Genomic DNA, 15340 nt, shown 5'->3' on the forward strand with positions numbered 1-15340 from the left:
ATCTAGAAAAAAGCTATAAAATTAGATCACCTTACACTATTTGATCTGGTTGTGATGCAGTATTTTGAAAAGGCCTAGTGAGCTTGATACCATAATACATTGATATAGCTATGGTGTTTCTGATTCCAGATGTAGCTTTGAGTACCTCTGCATTGCACACCATTGCTCAGTTGTAGGTATTTTCTGAGTCAGCTGAATACATGGGGGATCTGTTTGCATGCATCACAGTACTAGTGTACTAGTGGCAAAGGCAACCATTAGGTATTTTGAATGCTTGCAAAAGGAGTAAACTAAATATCTTTACTTCTCCTGAAACTGTTGTCTTCAGCCTGGAATTGTTATTTGATATAAAAGAAATGCATCTTATGTAGTGGCATTTGCTTTTTTATTTAAAATGTGTAGTCCGATAATCTCTAACATATATATATATATATGTATAAATGGTACATATATATGGTATCCCAACATGTGCTGAGGATCTATTTTATTGCATCTTAGAATGTTCTTGGAATCTTTTGTAACATATATGGATGTATTGATCTTGGACTTCAGGTTTTTGTATTGTGTGTTATAGTTCACTACTACCTTTCAAGAGCAAAATATCCAAAGCATTTGTTTTAAGGTATTGCTATCCCTCACTTTCTTTCAAATTGTAAGGCCCAATCTATCCTGGCCATGTAAAGAATTATCCTTCTTCACTGCACACCACTCCCACTCTAGTTATTTCCTGGTTTGTGCTCAGATTTTTTTCCTGGGTTGTTCCTGCCAACCTTTATTTTAGAACTTGGAATTATGTCTAAAACCTGTGATGTTGTTTCCACTACAGCACTGGCAATACTAAAAATAAAACTCAACCCAAGTAGTTCTAAAAACAGTTTAAAGAAGTATGTAGAAAACAATTAGTTTTACATCAATTACAAAATTATTTCAGAGCATTGTGTTTCTTCTGGCCTTTGCAAAGGAAACTAGAGAGGTAAAAAAAGAGCAAAGTCTGTGAGTCACCTTAAATTTTCTTTTGCTTTGTTCCTCTGAGATGTCAACTTTACAGAGTAGCTTCAGTTTGCAGTTCACAATCACAAAATTAACTCTTTCCTGTTTTCTTAAACTGAGGAATATCCATTCTTAGTTTTCATCTTGGTGAGCCATTGCAGAAGACATTATTTAGAGAGTCTAAAGGGAAGGTGCAGTGTTGCCTTGGCCACTTAAGCTACTTATATTGGTTCCAAGTGACAGAAAGATCAATGGTAAAGAAATAACCTATTAGTGGTACGAAGACCTGCGACAGTAAAACAGATTACTCAGCCTTACATGACTCTTTTCCAATACCAAGAAATGCTGCTGTCACAGGACACTTTTGTTTCACTGTAGAGGCAATAACCAAAGTCTTCACCTGATGTGTCAGTGTTTATGTAAATTTGGGGGAGTTAGCTATTTTTTTTTTCTTCTGTTCATGAGCATTGCAGGATGTTGCCTGCAATGCCTTCCAGTGTTTTGGAACTTGCACAGGATAAAAATAGTCCTTTTTTCCTTTCCAAGAATGCTGTGTATTGTATCCATTAATAAAAAGCCAAGAGTATTAAAAAAAAAAACAGGTAACTGAGGTAAATGAGCAAGGGTCTTTTCTAGTCGACTATTAGTGAACACTCAGCAACTTGTTTTCCCCTATTCTGTTAACTTCCAGCAAAAGAAAGTGAAATAAGTTTAGCCATTTAAAGATTTGGATCTTGACTTCAGTGCTTGGGAGCACAGGTTGCTCCTCTTTTTAGCATACTCAGTGCAGTTAATAGCATCCCCCTTCACTTCTGAGCTTGCTGCAGAGAGCACTGGGCTTGATGGGCCTCTGGTCTGTTGGTACAAGAAGTCCTTGCCAGGCAGAATGATGGGACCATGCAGTGAAAGCCAAGGTAGATGCTATCAGGGAAATGAAAAGAGGATCAGCAATGTTGAAGTCTGTGAGGTTTTACTTCCTGTCCCCTGACTCATGCCTGGAGAATATAAAGAGCAGAATTCTGTATGTGTATGTTTATAACAATTTGTTGTATTGTCTGCTGCAGTGGTATGGTGTGTGAAGTCTAAATGCATGCCTTAGTATGTCTTACAAGCTCTAATTTTGTATTTTTTCCCTTTTTTCCCTGTTACATAGGATGTGGCAGCATTAGAGAGCCAGCCTTTACTTGGATTCACAGTCAGTGAAGTAAAAGGTGAAAACTCAGAGTCCAGAGTGTTCCATTTACTGCACAAAAACACTTTATTTTACATATTCAAGGCAGATGATCCCCATTCAGCTCAAAAGTAAGAAACTATTTGAATTCATTTCTGTTACATATTTCTAGAAAATTCAGAAGTGGTGAATGTTAATATTCACACATTTAGCATATGTATAAAAGATCCATATTATATCATAAGTAAATGAAAGTTTTAAATTATTTAAACATAAGGTTCTGGTTTCATTAGGGCTTCTGAAATGAAGGAAGCAGACTCTCTTCTGCAAAAGACTGAGTGTAGAATGAGAAAGTCAAAGATAAAATAAGAAATCTTTCTTTTTCCTCACCCATTTCTCTCTCATCCTGGTCTACTGAAGTGAAAATTGAATGTTACCTTTGGATAAATCCAGAAAATATTTTTAAGAATTAACTGATATGCTCCTTTTGTAATTTCACCTGTTCATATTAGTTATTCAATATATGGCAGTGAAAATAAAGCAAACACTAAAATTTGGGGGCCAAGGTTTGAAGTGTGTGAGCTGATGCCCATGAGCACTTAGGCATGCACTCAGACCTAAAGCTTGCATTCAAAGAGCATTCACACAAGCTGTTTCAAGTCCTGTCTGGACTTGGAGTCATATTTATCAAGCTATGAATTGTGTTGGTTTCATGTAAAATAACCTGGAAGCCTGGTCATTAATCAGTAGAAAACATTCATCACATGGTCCATAAAGTAAACTAGAAATGAGCATAGAAGGAATACATGTAAAGCTCTCTTACACGTCTCTCTTATCTGACTGGTTTCATTGCCATTTCCCCAAATGAACTTTACATTATTAAATAGATTTGATGCATTTACAAGTCCATTATTAGTACTTAAACATTCAAATGGATGCAGGTTTAGTTTTCTGCAAATAGGAACATTCTAAAAACAAAGTATCCAATACAACAGGAAATTTTGAACAGCTGAGAACGTGCTTAATGACATTTCTCTACAGAAGAAAATCTGGAAGTCTTTATTTGATTTTTGGGAGTATTTTGTGCAGATGTGCATAAATGTTTTTTTGTTAATTAAGATACTATCCTTTTGTTTCTCCTGTGTCCTCATTTGTACTATATAAAACAAACTAAAAAACCCCCAGGCATTCAATAGGTTTATTTTTCTACTCAGACAATGGCTTTTCTCATCAGAAGAAAGCTTGAAATTGGACATAGTGTATTTTACTGAGGTTAGGAATAACATTAAGTACTTGGAATTTCAAGCTTTCTCCAAGTATTTAATATCCTTAGGAGATTTATGCTGAACCTTCAGAATAAATGCTGCTTTTACAGCCTTAAAAGGAAAACCAAAAACATGCTGTTGGCCTGTTTGCATTAGCAGACACTATTTTCTCCTGATAGGACCAAAGAAATACCTGATCTGTTTGTCTCAGTGCAATAATAAATTTTAACAGATGGTTACTTCTCAATGTGGTTTTAAATTCCAGTGCTGTGTTCAACCCTTAAGCTGTTTATGATTTTTTTTTGCATTTGAATTCTACTTTAGTTGTTTTTAACGTATACATGGCAGTAGAAAATACTAAAAATATTACTAAAAATAAGGTAGATTTTTGAGCTGTGTGTGCAGACATGCGTGAGCATGTCATGATTAATATGTTCATGCCAAAAGCTTGAATTCAAAGAACATGCACACAGCTACAAAATTGAATGCTCAGGGCAAGGAAGAGCCAGCATCTGTGACTAATGTTTAGATACCCTGTGAATACCAAGACAGTTTGAATTTCCATGATAAAGATAATTACAATCTTCGTTTCATTCAGTTCTTCCAAGATCTCTACTCAGGAAAAAAATGCTCATTATGTGGGCCTCTTACCTTTACATACACACAGTTCAGCCCTCACTTGGAAAACAGAATTATTTGTTCTGTAGCATTGGAGTGATTCAGGAACATTAATTTTTGCATTCTTGAGAAGCTGAGGATGTTTATTACCCTCCTAACCAAGTAGGAAAGAAAGCACAGCTATAGGGAGTAAAAGTGTCTGAATATTAACTTTGAATTTCCAGTTTGAGAAACCTTGGATCAGCTGTTTGGGACTTCCCCCAGTGCCCTCTATGCCCTTCCCTGCCTTTCCATGTGCCCTGTGACCTCCTCCCTCAGCCCCACCAGTCCTTGGCTTTTACCTGCTGCAGAAGCAGAGCCTGGGTTATGCACATGCTGCCTCAGGTACAGCAGTGTCCTCATTCCTCCCAGATCATGTTTGCAAGGAAAAAGAGAAGGGAGTATTGGGGGTTTTTAAAGGTGTGCAGAACCTTGGCATAGCCTACTTTTAGAGCATTTGATTTCCCAGCTTCACCAGTTCTTTGTGCATGTAACTTCAGTATTGGAGAGGCACAGAAAAAAGCTTCTATGGGATGGCCTTGTACCAAGCAGTTCTGTATGGCTGGACTCACTGGATAGATTTTGGTATTTGCACTCACAGACCAGCTGGATGTATGATGTTCCTTCTTGTATGAATCTGAAGCTAGTGACAACACTGAGATTTATTCTTTTATCAGCTACTTCCTAACAGTGTTTCATTTTCTAACAGGTGGATAGAAGCTTTTCAAGAGGGCACTGTATTATAGCAGTGTCATCATTGTGTCTGCAAGTTTTAAGGAAAATATCTAAGGATGGTGATAAAACAGACTACAGCAACTGTTCAAAGAAACAGAATCCTGCCATCACAACCTATATAAAATTGTATATTTGTCAGGATTAGGAGTTGTTGCATTTTTAGTGTAAAATAATATTTTTCTAAAGAATTGTATGTATTTCTGTGTTGATACAAAATGTGTTATTTATTAAATTCCAGTGTTTACTTAAATGGGCAGAATTATTTGTGCATTGAAGTCCAAAGTGTCCTCAGAGTGGCAGATTGTTGGTCAACAGGTTATAAACTTTATGCTTTATTAAAAAAACAGAACAAACCCACAAACCAGATTTGTTGCAGTTGTGCATTTCCTTGTGATTTGTGTATAGGTTCTTGAGTTGCTGATGTTCACTTTGCAATTTAGCAAAAACAGATTGGTATAGGAATTTCACAGATTTGGGATCTTTGTTGACTATGTAAGCTCCTTTTTGAGACGTTGTCTGATTTTGATGCTCCTTTCCTTGAATGGCAGTGGAAATCTTGCATACCAGTACATTAAAACAGTACAACAAATTCTGTGTCTCAAAACCAAAATATGGTTCAATTATTAAAAAACAGAAAAGGGAAAAATATTTTAAAAAACAGTTTGCAATTACAGGGATAAGGCACTAGAGCTGTTACAGTACTACAGATGCCAAAGAGACTAAATGAGTTATCTTCCAGCAATTGCAAGATGAATTATCTTTTTATGTTTCCAGTAATTATTCAGAGTAAAAATACATTTTTGATAATCAAAGACAAGATATCTTATTTGTTTCAAAACTTCATGTCAAATGAGTTCTGTACACAATATGAAACACTGTATTGTATAAACTATTGTTCAAAGAACAGTAAATATGTGCACCCTCCTCTCTGAAAATCTTAAAACTATTGTATATTTAAATATTATGTTTAAACTGGAATTTCCAAGATAACAGAGCTTTTCTAGTGCAGAAGGCATTGAAAATGCATACCATATTTTGAAATACCTTTTGTTTACAATATGATTTGTTCTGTTTGACACTTTAAAACAGAATTCAACTTTGGGTGTTTGGGTTTCAGGGTTTTTTTCTTAAAGAAAATCATCGGTATACCTCATTAGGAAATACTTACTGATGATTCTGGTGCATTTAGTCTATTTAACTTCTAAATATGTTAACACTGTAATAGCATAAATGGAACTAAAACTATGAAACCCACATGAAAGAAAGCCATTTTTATGTCAAATGTAATGCATATGTAGTCAGTTAATTTTACTGTATGAAACACTTGTTATAGTCCCCTGAATCAAGCTAGTTGTGGTAACAAAATTAAGAGCAATTAACTTTTAATTAATAGTTTGAATTCCATGTTAATAGCTATTCTGTGGCCTCACAGCAGAAAGGAAAGAGATGGTAGAATAGTTAATACTCATCACAAAAAGGCCAAGAATGAAAATGCAAACCAAAATTCTCTTATTTATTGGAATTAAATCCCAATATAGCCGGATGGAACGTGCCTGGGCTCATCTGGCCTTGCTGCTTGACCAAGGGCAGCAGCTGTGGTGGTTTCCCCTCAGAGACACCTTTGGCTGGCTGGATGCTGCAGCTGGTGCTGGGGACAAGCCCAGGCACGCAGGAGCTCAGGTTTGCCTCTGGTGGAGAGGCTTTGGGTGAGGTGAAGGAAAGGAGTCGGGTTCTGCGGGAGGGTTTCGATCCAGAGCTTTATTCCTGGCCCACAGGCCTCTGAAGGCAGCAGCAGCTCCCACAGAACCATGAACCGCGTGGCTGCTGTGTCCCTGAACCCCGGGGAGAGGGGGAGGGAAGGGGCAGGGATCCCACCGACCAGGCAAGGGGGGAGCCTCAGGGGACAAATGACACCGGGATGGCCCAGTGTCCCCAGGGCTGAGAGGCACCTCTGGAACTCTGCCAATCACTCGAGCCCTTCTGGAATGCCAGGACTGACGGACAGCAGTCAGCAGGGGGCAAGGGAGGGGAAGGGAGAGGTTGTTGGCACACCTGGGGAAGGAACCGGGATAGCTGAAACAGGCTATTACATCGCACCGCAACACTTATTCCCTCAATATACCTCAAGGTCAGGTCCAAGATACTAACAGAGCTCTGAAGAAGCTTAATTTCCAAGAGCTTCTCCAAAGTTAGTAGTGGGCTTGGAAGTTAAATTCTTAATATTAACTATACAAGAAATTTCACTGACTTCCAGCATTTCAGTAGAGTACCTTATAAATCAGGGACTTAAGGCTGTAGATTTGACCTCCGTCAGGAGCGCCAGAGATTTGTCCAGATAGTGTTGGAAATGCAGTAGGAGTCTGATCAAAGCCTTTATCCTCTTTTATTGTAATACAAATGTGCTAAATGAATACTTTTCTCTTGTTATATACAAAGGGCTTTTACTTAATTTTCAAAAACAACTGCTGACTGAAGCTAAGTAAATTATTACCATGTCTCTTCAGGGTGATTTCTGACATGATTTTTAGTGTATCCAAAACCAAACTGGTATCAATATAACATAGATAGGATGTATCTCTTCCAGTTTATAGTATCAAAGGGAAGAGCTTCTTCATATTTTCACAAGGACTGCACACCGACGAAGATGGCAAGTCATGAAGCAGCAAATGAATCAGGAATTTGGCTAGGAGCAAGCTAATTTAATTTCAGTTTATGCTTTGATATTTTCCCTGCTGCAAAACAGAGCAATAAAAGTCAAAATACATTGAGTAAGGTGCCCAAGTTCTGCTTCATGTGGTGTGAAACTACCTCTAGAGGATTTGGTGCAGAGGGAGAAAATAGTTTAGTGTTCTGTGGAAATCAGAGGACTTCTTCCAGAAGTGGTTGATCAATCAAAAACTTTGTGACATGAATAGATTGGGACAGAGCCTTATAAACAGTAGTATACATATTGCAGTCACATTCTGTGTGAAATAAATTGTGTTTATAAATGTGTTTGAATATTTCTTTTCCTCACTCCTGCAGTAGTGCTTTGTGTCATATGAAGAACCCACAACACAAGCATTTTCATAACATTTTCAGATGGTTGCTTTTCAAACTCACCCTATTTCTCCAGTTCACCTCCCAATTTGATGCATTACCATCAAAAGTAAAATATTCACGTCTTGATTTGGCTAAACACTAAAACAAGATCAGAAGTTTTTTGACACCTGCTACCTCTTCTTATAGGAATCTATAGTTTGTAATCAATTTAAGATTGGTTAGTAGAGTATGAGACAAACATTAGCATTGAATATTAGTTCTAACATTTTTGTTCATAGATAAATTAAAGCTTCTAGGATCTTGAATTCTCTTTAACTTAAAACTGTGTGCCCAAAGGACTTAAAACAATCTGAGCAGCTGTGGAACACATTTTACTAAATATTTTGTGCATGGAAACTCAATTACTCAACCATGTTTATTACATCATAACATAAAGAGATGTCTGGAAAGACAGATTCAGTGCATTTGTTTGCTGTAACTGCTGTCCCCTATTTGCCATCCAAATAGGATTTTATTTGGAGCAGTCCTAAATCATACTGTCTAAATGGAAGAATAAAATTTTTATTTTGTAACTGAAAACAGTTTAAAGTTGTAAATATTTCTGTGGATATTCATCATTTTTGTATAAATAAATTCACATTATTTGAGTCTGCATCTTTTAATATTTTCAGGTTTTATGTATTATGTAATTTGTGTGTTCAATGATTTTCAAACAGCAGAATTTGTTGCCATTACCTGCACATCAGTCTTACTTTAAAAATCATTCCAAAGAATTAAGGGGGTTAAGTCTATGTGAAGGTCATATGAAGGGTGTTACATTAATAAATCCTTTTGCAAAATGTAGTTCTGCTGTGTCAGTCAAAGTATGCCTGAATCCCAGCTTCTATTGGCCTTGGGTCCTGCACGTGGGTCAGAACAACCCCAGCAGGCTTGGGGCAGGCAGAGTGTCTGGAAAAGGAGCTGGGGGTGCTGGTCAACAGCAGTGAAATGGAGCCAGCTGTGCCAAGAAGGCCAAAGGCATGCTGGCCTGGATCAGCAGTGCTGTGGCCAGCAGGACCAGGACAGTGACTGTCCCCGTGTACTGGCACTGGTGAGGCCATGCTGTGAACACCACGTTCAGTTCTGGGCCCCTCACTGCAAGAAACACTCTGAGGTGCTGGAGCCAGTCCAGAGAAGGGCAGTGGAGCTGGGGAAGGGTCTGGAGCACAAGTCTGATGGGGAGTGGCTGAGGGAGCTGGGGGTGTTTGGTCTGGGGAAAAGGGGGCTCAGGGAGACCCTACTGATCTCTTCAAGCACCTGAAAGGAGGTTGTAGCCACGTGCTCAGCTTCTGTCAAATAACAAGGAACAGAACAAGAGGAAATGGCTCCAAGTTGCAAAAGGGGAGGTTTAGATTAGATACAAGGAAAAACTCTTCATCCCAAGGGTTGCCAAGCGCTGGCACAGACTGCCCTGGGAAGTGGACTCACCATCCCTGGAGGTATTTAAAAGGTGTGCAGAGGTGACACTTTGGGACATGGTTTAAGTGGTGGACTTAGCAGTTGCTGGGCTAAAAGTTGGACTCAATGATTGTTTTAGAGGTCTTTTTCAACCTAAATCATTCTTTAATTCTATACGTTATTTAGCAGGGCATGTAAGGGAGAGATTTTTCTGTCAGGTTAGTTATGCTGCTTCCTTATATATGTTTGAAAGCAGGTTTTTGAAAACTTGCAGTAATAGCAGAAAAGGTTTTGCTTTTCTGTGTGTTGCTGATAGGGATGTATCTCTTGCAATCCTGGCTGACACAGCTACAGAGGCATGCCTTCGTATACAGATCAAGTATTAATTGGGTCACTTGCTAAAAAAAAACCCAAAGTATGTTTTACGGGTTACACTGACATTTCTGCTGTACTGAGGATATCAGAATACTTGGCTTAAATAAGATTTGGTGCAAATTGCTTGGCATTTGTTAAATTAAACTGTGCTAAGCTCCATCATTTAGAAAGTGGATGTGCAGCTCAAGCTAGTTTGGGAAGTGACAAGCACTGTAAATTGAGAGTGCTGCAACATTTGACACTTAAAAGAATTGCTTAGCAAGTTAATTTTTCTGACTTAAAAATTCTTCACTGAGTTCATTTGCATTTGGTGTTTGATCAAAAAGCAAAATACTCTGCTTGCAAATACTGAACCAGCGATCTCAAGCTAGGGTTGATAGATAGAAGTGCAACTTGTATCCAGCGACTGGGAGCAGGAAGAAAAGAGTAAAGGAATTGACAAGATAAGAGCGTGCATAATTTTATTAATGTTAACACATAAATTTTCTTGTATTCTTTGGGGTTTTTTTTCCTACCACTGCTGCTCAGATGTTGATGCTTATGTCATTTGATTCAGTAGAAATTACACTAAATAGTCTCAATGATTTTCAGATCATGAAATTGCACATACAGCCCTGGTGTGAACTAAATGATCTTGAAGTTGCTGCTGATCTCTGACCACAGCTTGACCATCTTCATTGAACAGATGAAAGAGTAAGAAGGGAAAGGCTGTATTTTAAGTATAAAACTCTTACTCAAAATCAAGGTAATTTAAAATAATTAGTATAAACTAAGTAAGTAGCTAACTCAACTTTGGTCCAAACAGATGTTGAGACCAAGCCAGAGCAGCAACAAGTTGTTCCTGTGGCACTGCCCCGGCAGGAACAGGCACTCATTGGCAGCCAGGCCATTGCCTTCCCAAGAGCTGTCCAGGGCACTGTTGACATGTAAGGATGGAACTTGATTCTGCCATGCAGGCAGAGCTCAGCTCTTTCAGACTCAGCTGGTTGAACTGCTCCAGTGACTGTGCAAGGCACTGTGTGTGCCTCCACCATGCTGCATATTTCAAACCCAATCTGCCAGTGTTGCCCATGGCTCTGCCTCAGCCAGGAGAGCCCACCAAGCTCCCCAAAGCCCAAATGCTATGCTGTGCACCTGTGATGTTCAATGCTGCTTGGTCCCATTTCTCTGCAGGGAACAGCAGTGGGGGTGTGGAGACCTGTGCTCTCCACTTGATGGGCAGAACACAAGAACAGTCTTCAGTTTTGGACCCTTCACTCTAAAAAGGAGCATCCAGAGGTGGTCACCAAGGTTCGTGAAGGGTGTTTAAAACATGCTTCATGAGGAAGGCTTGAGGGAGCTGGGTTTGTTTAGTCTCGAGAAGAGGAGGCTGAGGGGGGCCCTCATGGCTCTCTCACAACTACCTGTAAGAAGGGTATAGTGAGGTGAGCGACTGCTCTCTTCTACCGTGCCTGCAATGAGAGAACTAAAGAAGTGCCTTTAAGGGGTCCCAGCAGAGATTTCCAGATTAGAAAAAAAATAAATCTTTTTTCCATTAGGATGATCGCTGGGCACTGGGATAGGCTGCCCAGGGACGTCGGAGTCACTATGCCTGCAGGTGTTTTAAGAGGCGCCAGGATCCGGCGGTGGCTGGTGTGGTTTAGGTGTTACAGTGGCAGCAGTGCTGGCTGGACGGCTGGGGCGATCCTAAAGGTCTGTTCGCACCGCGATGTGTGCTCCCAGGGCCCTGCCCGCAGTGCTGCGGGCCCGGCGGGCGCAGCGCCCAGGCCCGGCCCGGTCCCGTTAGCGGCCGCTGCCCAGGGCCCCGCCCTCACCGCCGCGCGCCCGGGCGCAGGCGCAGAGCCCGCGGCGGGGCGGGGTCGAGCGGCGGCGGAGGCGGGGTCGCGAACTCTGACCCCCGGGAGCCGGAGCCGCACCGCAGCCAAAGAGACCCGCCGGACCGGCCACCGGGCCCGCCAGGTGAGAGAGAGACCCCCGGCAGCCGAGAGGCGCCCCCCGCAGCGGGCGCGGCCCGGCGGCGGGAGCACGGGGAGCGGGGGCGGCCGCGCTGTAACGGTGCGGGCCCGCGCGGCTCCCGCCGCCACCACTGCGGAACGTGCAGCCGAGCGCGCCCGCCCCGCCCCGGGGCCCGGCCCGGCCCCGGGCGGCCCCGCGCCCCCCGACCTTTCACCTACAGGAACCGCTTGCGTGTCCCGCCGCCCCGCATCCGGGCGGCGCCGCCCGCCGCTTCCCGCGGGAGCCGGGCAGAGGAGCCGGGGGGAGGCGGCGGCGGGCGATGCCCCCTCATGCTGGGCCCTGGCCCCGCGCAGCCATTTTGTGCGGCGGGGGCGGGCACGGCGCTGGCTCCGTGAACCGGCGGGCAGGGGAGATGCGAGGGCTGCGAGCCGGGGCGGCGGGGAGGGCTGGGGATGGAAGGTCCCGGCGTTGCGCTATAGCCTGGCCTCGCCGCCTCTCCCTTTCCCTCTCCCGAGCCTTGCGCATTCCCGGGGGGTGACCCTGAGCTTCCCCGAAGCCCCCAGGCACTCTTTGCCTGCCGACGGCATCACCCCGCCGGTTCGCCTCTCTGGTATATCCCTGGCGGCTCTCTGGGTTTGTTTGGGTTAGGGTAGTACGTCCTAGAAAACACCCGGTATTATTTTTACTGGGTCAGATGATCCTGTCTCTGTTCCTTCTTATCGCTGGGTAGAGTATTTCTTCGAAGCTGCGGACTTTGTGGAGTCTTTATTTTTTCTTTGTTGCTATGCATCGCTTTAAGTGTAAGAAGCACGGCCGCATTCCCCAGGATGCGCTTACATTTGCAAGTTGTGGAGGGAATAGAGGAAATGCCGTGTGTTGTGCAGGTGAACTTATGCAAGAGAAGAGGGAAGAAAAGTCTTGATAGTGGTTTCACTGAAAAACGAGTGTGTGGACATGATTCTTGAAAAGCCAAGTTAGGCATTCATTCTAATGTGAAATCTCTGATTTGAAGCTATTACTGTCAGCAGAGCCGACTTGGGAAGGTGGTGTAGCACGAAAAGCTGCATCCACGCTTGTCATGGAAAAATAAGATGGGGAAAAAAATTCAAGTGGTTTTCTGTATGACAGCTTCCTGGTTTTGGAATCAGCATTATATAGGTAGAAGTATCTGATCAGTGGGAAAAGGTCACAATTTCTGTGCCAGTTTGGACAGTGTTAATCTGTTGACTCTAATTATTTATGTTTTTTTCTGTAAGTTATTTTTCTGAAGATAATTCCATGGATATTTTCCCCACCCCCTTTAGTCCGTGGTTGGCAACTGTGACATGAGATGTCCAACAGAGCATTTAGCCCATGGCTTGCTCCTTGCTGTACAACTTACAGTAAAGTTGCTTGAGTGACTTGGCTGTACTCCTTGCTGTACTTGTACAGTAAAGTTGTTTGAGTGAAGTCTTAAGGTCTGTGAAATGTTTGCCTGCTTCTCTCTGTAGCTCTTTCTCCAGAGATATTGCTGAAGCTCTCTTATCACAGGGCTAAGTATTTTCATGTGATGCTGGTCAGCTGTATGTGTGCACGTGTGTGATAATACAAGGAAGGTAACTGAGGTCACCCAGAGGAGTGTGCAGTCCTCAGCTGCTTCTGTGCTTCCTGTGCACTGCTCTGAACGGTCAGGCACCACTTGCAAAGTCTGCTGCATTCTGCAACAAATCAAGATGCTTATTACAGAAAGAAGCTCACAGTAGATAAATTAGCTAGCTTTAACTCTTCTCCTCAATTATTAATATTTCTGGTTTTCTTACTGGTTGTATTTTCTTGTGAAACATAGAAACAAGTTTCATAGGAGTTCTGATATCTTTAAGAATAGTTACATCCCAGGTTAGATTGTGGGATAGGAGGGTTTTTTGTTTGGGGTTTTCATGGTTTTGGTGCTTTTTTAAAGCCTGCCTTAATTTTTCAGTTTAAGGTTCTTAGCCTGTGACGAAAAAGCCTTAAGCAACATGTTTAACTCTGAAGCTGACATTATTTTGGGGAAAATGGGGTTGAACCACATGACCTCCAGAAGTACCTTTCAGCATTAATTATTTCACGACTGTATTGTTATTAAAGGTCAGGGGGAGCAGAGAGGTGTGCAGGTAACCAAAACCAAACAAAACCCCACTGATGTTGTAGCATGCTCACCTGTGAAATACAGCTACAGAATGCTTATAGCTAATGTGGTAGTCAAGTAAAAGTGACTTTGATCCATAATGTGAAATCTCATATTTACAATAGTAAGATTACTTTGTTCCTTATGCTTATACTCAATTTTTGCTTTAATTTGTTGTGTGCTTATTGTATTATGTAGTTAAAGTTTGTGCAGCCAGTGAATTTGCTGGACTTTCCTTGGGGTGAAGTAAAGCAGTCTCCATGAAGAAAGTAATTTGTGTCTAATGCTTGAATCAAAAAAACCTGAAAAAAAGCAGTACCTCAAGCTTAAATAAGGAATTCAGCTGTATGTAAGGACTAGAACAGTGTCACATCTTAACTTGTGCATGTTTGTTCTGGCTGTGGACGAAGCGTGGCTCTCAGCTGGCAGGTGCTGCAGCTGGTACAGGGTCTGTGTGTCTGTCCTGCTTCAGCAGCTGTCCTGGCTTAAGTACTTTTAATAGTAACCTTTGCTAACCTGAGTTATTTTAGCTGGGGGGGATCAGGGAGCCTGTGGTGGGTTTAACATCCCCTGTGGAGCAGCAGTGATCTGCTGGGGAGGGTTACCCACAGGCTCTGGCTGGCACAGCTCTGCTTTTTGTCACACACAGGCTGCAGTGTGCAACCAGCAGTGACCATCAGGGGAAACTAACCTGTACCTGCCTTACTTTCTGGCAAAGTTGTTGTTTTTTTTTTTTCCTCCTCAGTGGTGTTTCAAGCTGCTGTTAGCATTTTGATCTTGTGCCTGTACATTACTGGAATAAAGTAATCTGCTGCAAAACAGAATTCCAGCAGTAGAATTTTATGGATAAAACTGTAAAGGTACAGTTAATTAAATTCTTACTCTTGTGTGTGCAGACCTGTTGATATTTTTAACCTTCAGTCATCAGCTTTTAATTCCAGAGATCACTGCACTACTTGGCAAAATCTTAAATCAGTAAAGGATTTATTTTTTGTAAAACCAAACTCTTTAAAATTCCAGTTCTCTGAGACTGGAAGATGGCTTGTGCTGTCTGAGTCCTGTGTATGTGATGATGCAGTGCTGCAGATTTTGTAAGGAAATATGTTCCTTCCTGAAAATCATGGTCTAAGAACTGCCTTTCTGTATCAATATTTAGATTAATTTTGTTGACTTTGCCAGGCCTTCTCTAAAAGGCTGCTTGCATTTGTTTAACTTAAATTACTTTTGTCCAACTTGGTAGCAAGCCAGGCTGGACTAAGCTCAGTATTTGAATGCCTTTGTCGGAAGTTAAAGCGGAAACTTGAAAAATGTAAACTAACAAAAAACTAATGCCAAACCCTCTGCTATTGTCATATGAGCCCTCATAAACGGTTATTTCATTCCAAATAAGTTGAGGTTGCTGTTTATACTTTAGCAGTAACTTTGTGGTGTGAGAACTACCCTATTTAGTGTGGTAATGTGTTTCCTTTGAAGTCTTAGCAGGACAGTGTGTCAACATGATTCTTAATTGGACTTAATATGAAGATTTTTTTCTGAATGCCTTGCACATGTTTATAGGAATTGAAT

At 41.6% G+C, this 15340-nt stretch overlaps 2 protein-coding genes across 9 annotated transcripts in view; both read left to right on the forward strand.

The window, feature by feature from the left end:
* Nucleotides 1-8507, forward strand: part of FGD6 (FYVE, RhoGEF and PH domain containing 6) — a 73163-nt gene extending 64656 nt beyond the window's left edge. The window contains exons 20-21 of the mRNA XM_054631792.2: nt 2144-2292; nt 4793-8507. Coding sequence (XP_054487767.2) covers nt 2144-2292; nt 4793-4829 — 186 coding nt within the window. The 3' untranslated portion in view covers nt 4830-8507. The remainder of the gene's footprint in view (nt 1-2143; nt 2293-4792) is intronic.
* A 2717-nt stretch (nt 8508-11224) lies between these two features.
* NR2C1 (nuclear receptor subfamily 2 group C member 1) overlaps nt 11225-15340 on the forward strand; it is a 47743-nt gene continuing 43627 nt past the window's right edge. For 2 of the 8 annotated variants that reach the window (XM_054631180.2, XM_077178745.1), the window contains exon 1: nt 11225-11631. In XM_054631180.2, coding sequence (XP_054487155.2) covers nt 11260-11631 — 372 coding nt within the window. In that variant the 5' untranslated portion in view covers nt 11225-11259. Of the gene's footprint in view, nt 11632-12035; nt 12239-12265; nt 12513-15340 lie in introns of those variants that run through there. The other 6 variants (XM_054631178.2, XM_054631182.2, XM_077178747.1 and 3 more) reach the window with 5 other exon arrangements.

Source organism: Agelaius phoeniceus, chromosome 5 (assembly GCF_051311805.1).
Source record: "Agelaius phoeniceus isolate bAgePho1 chromosome 5, bAgePho1.hap1, whole genome shotgun sequence".
Classification (NCBI taxonomy): domain Eukaryota; kingdom Metazoa; phylum Chordata; class Aves; order Passeriformes; family Icteridae; genus Agelaius; species Agelaius phoeniceus.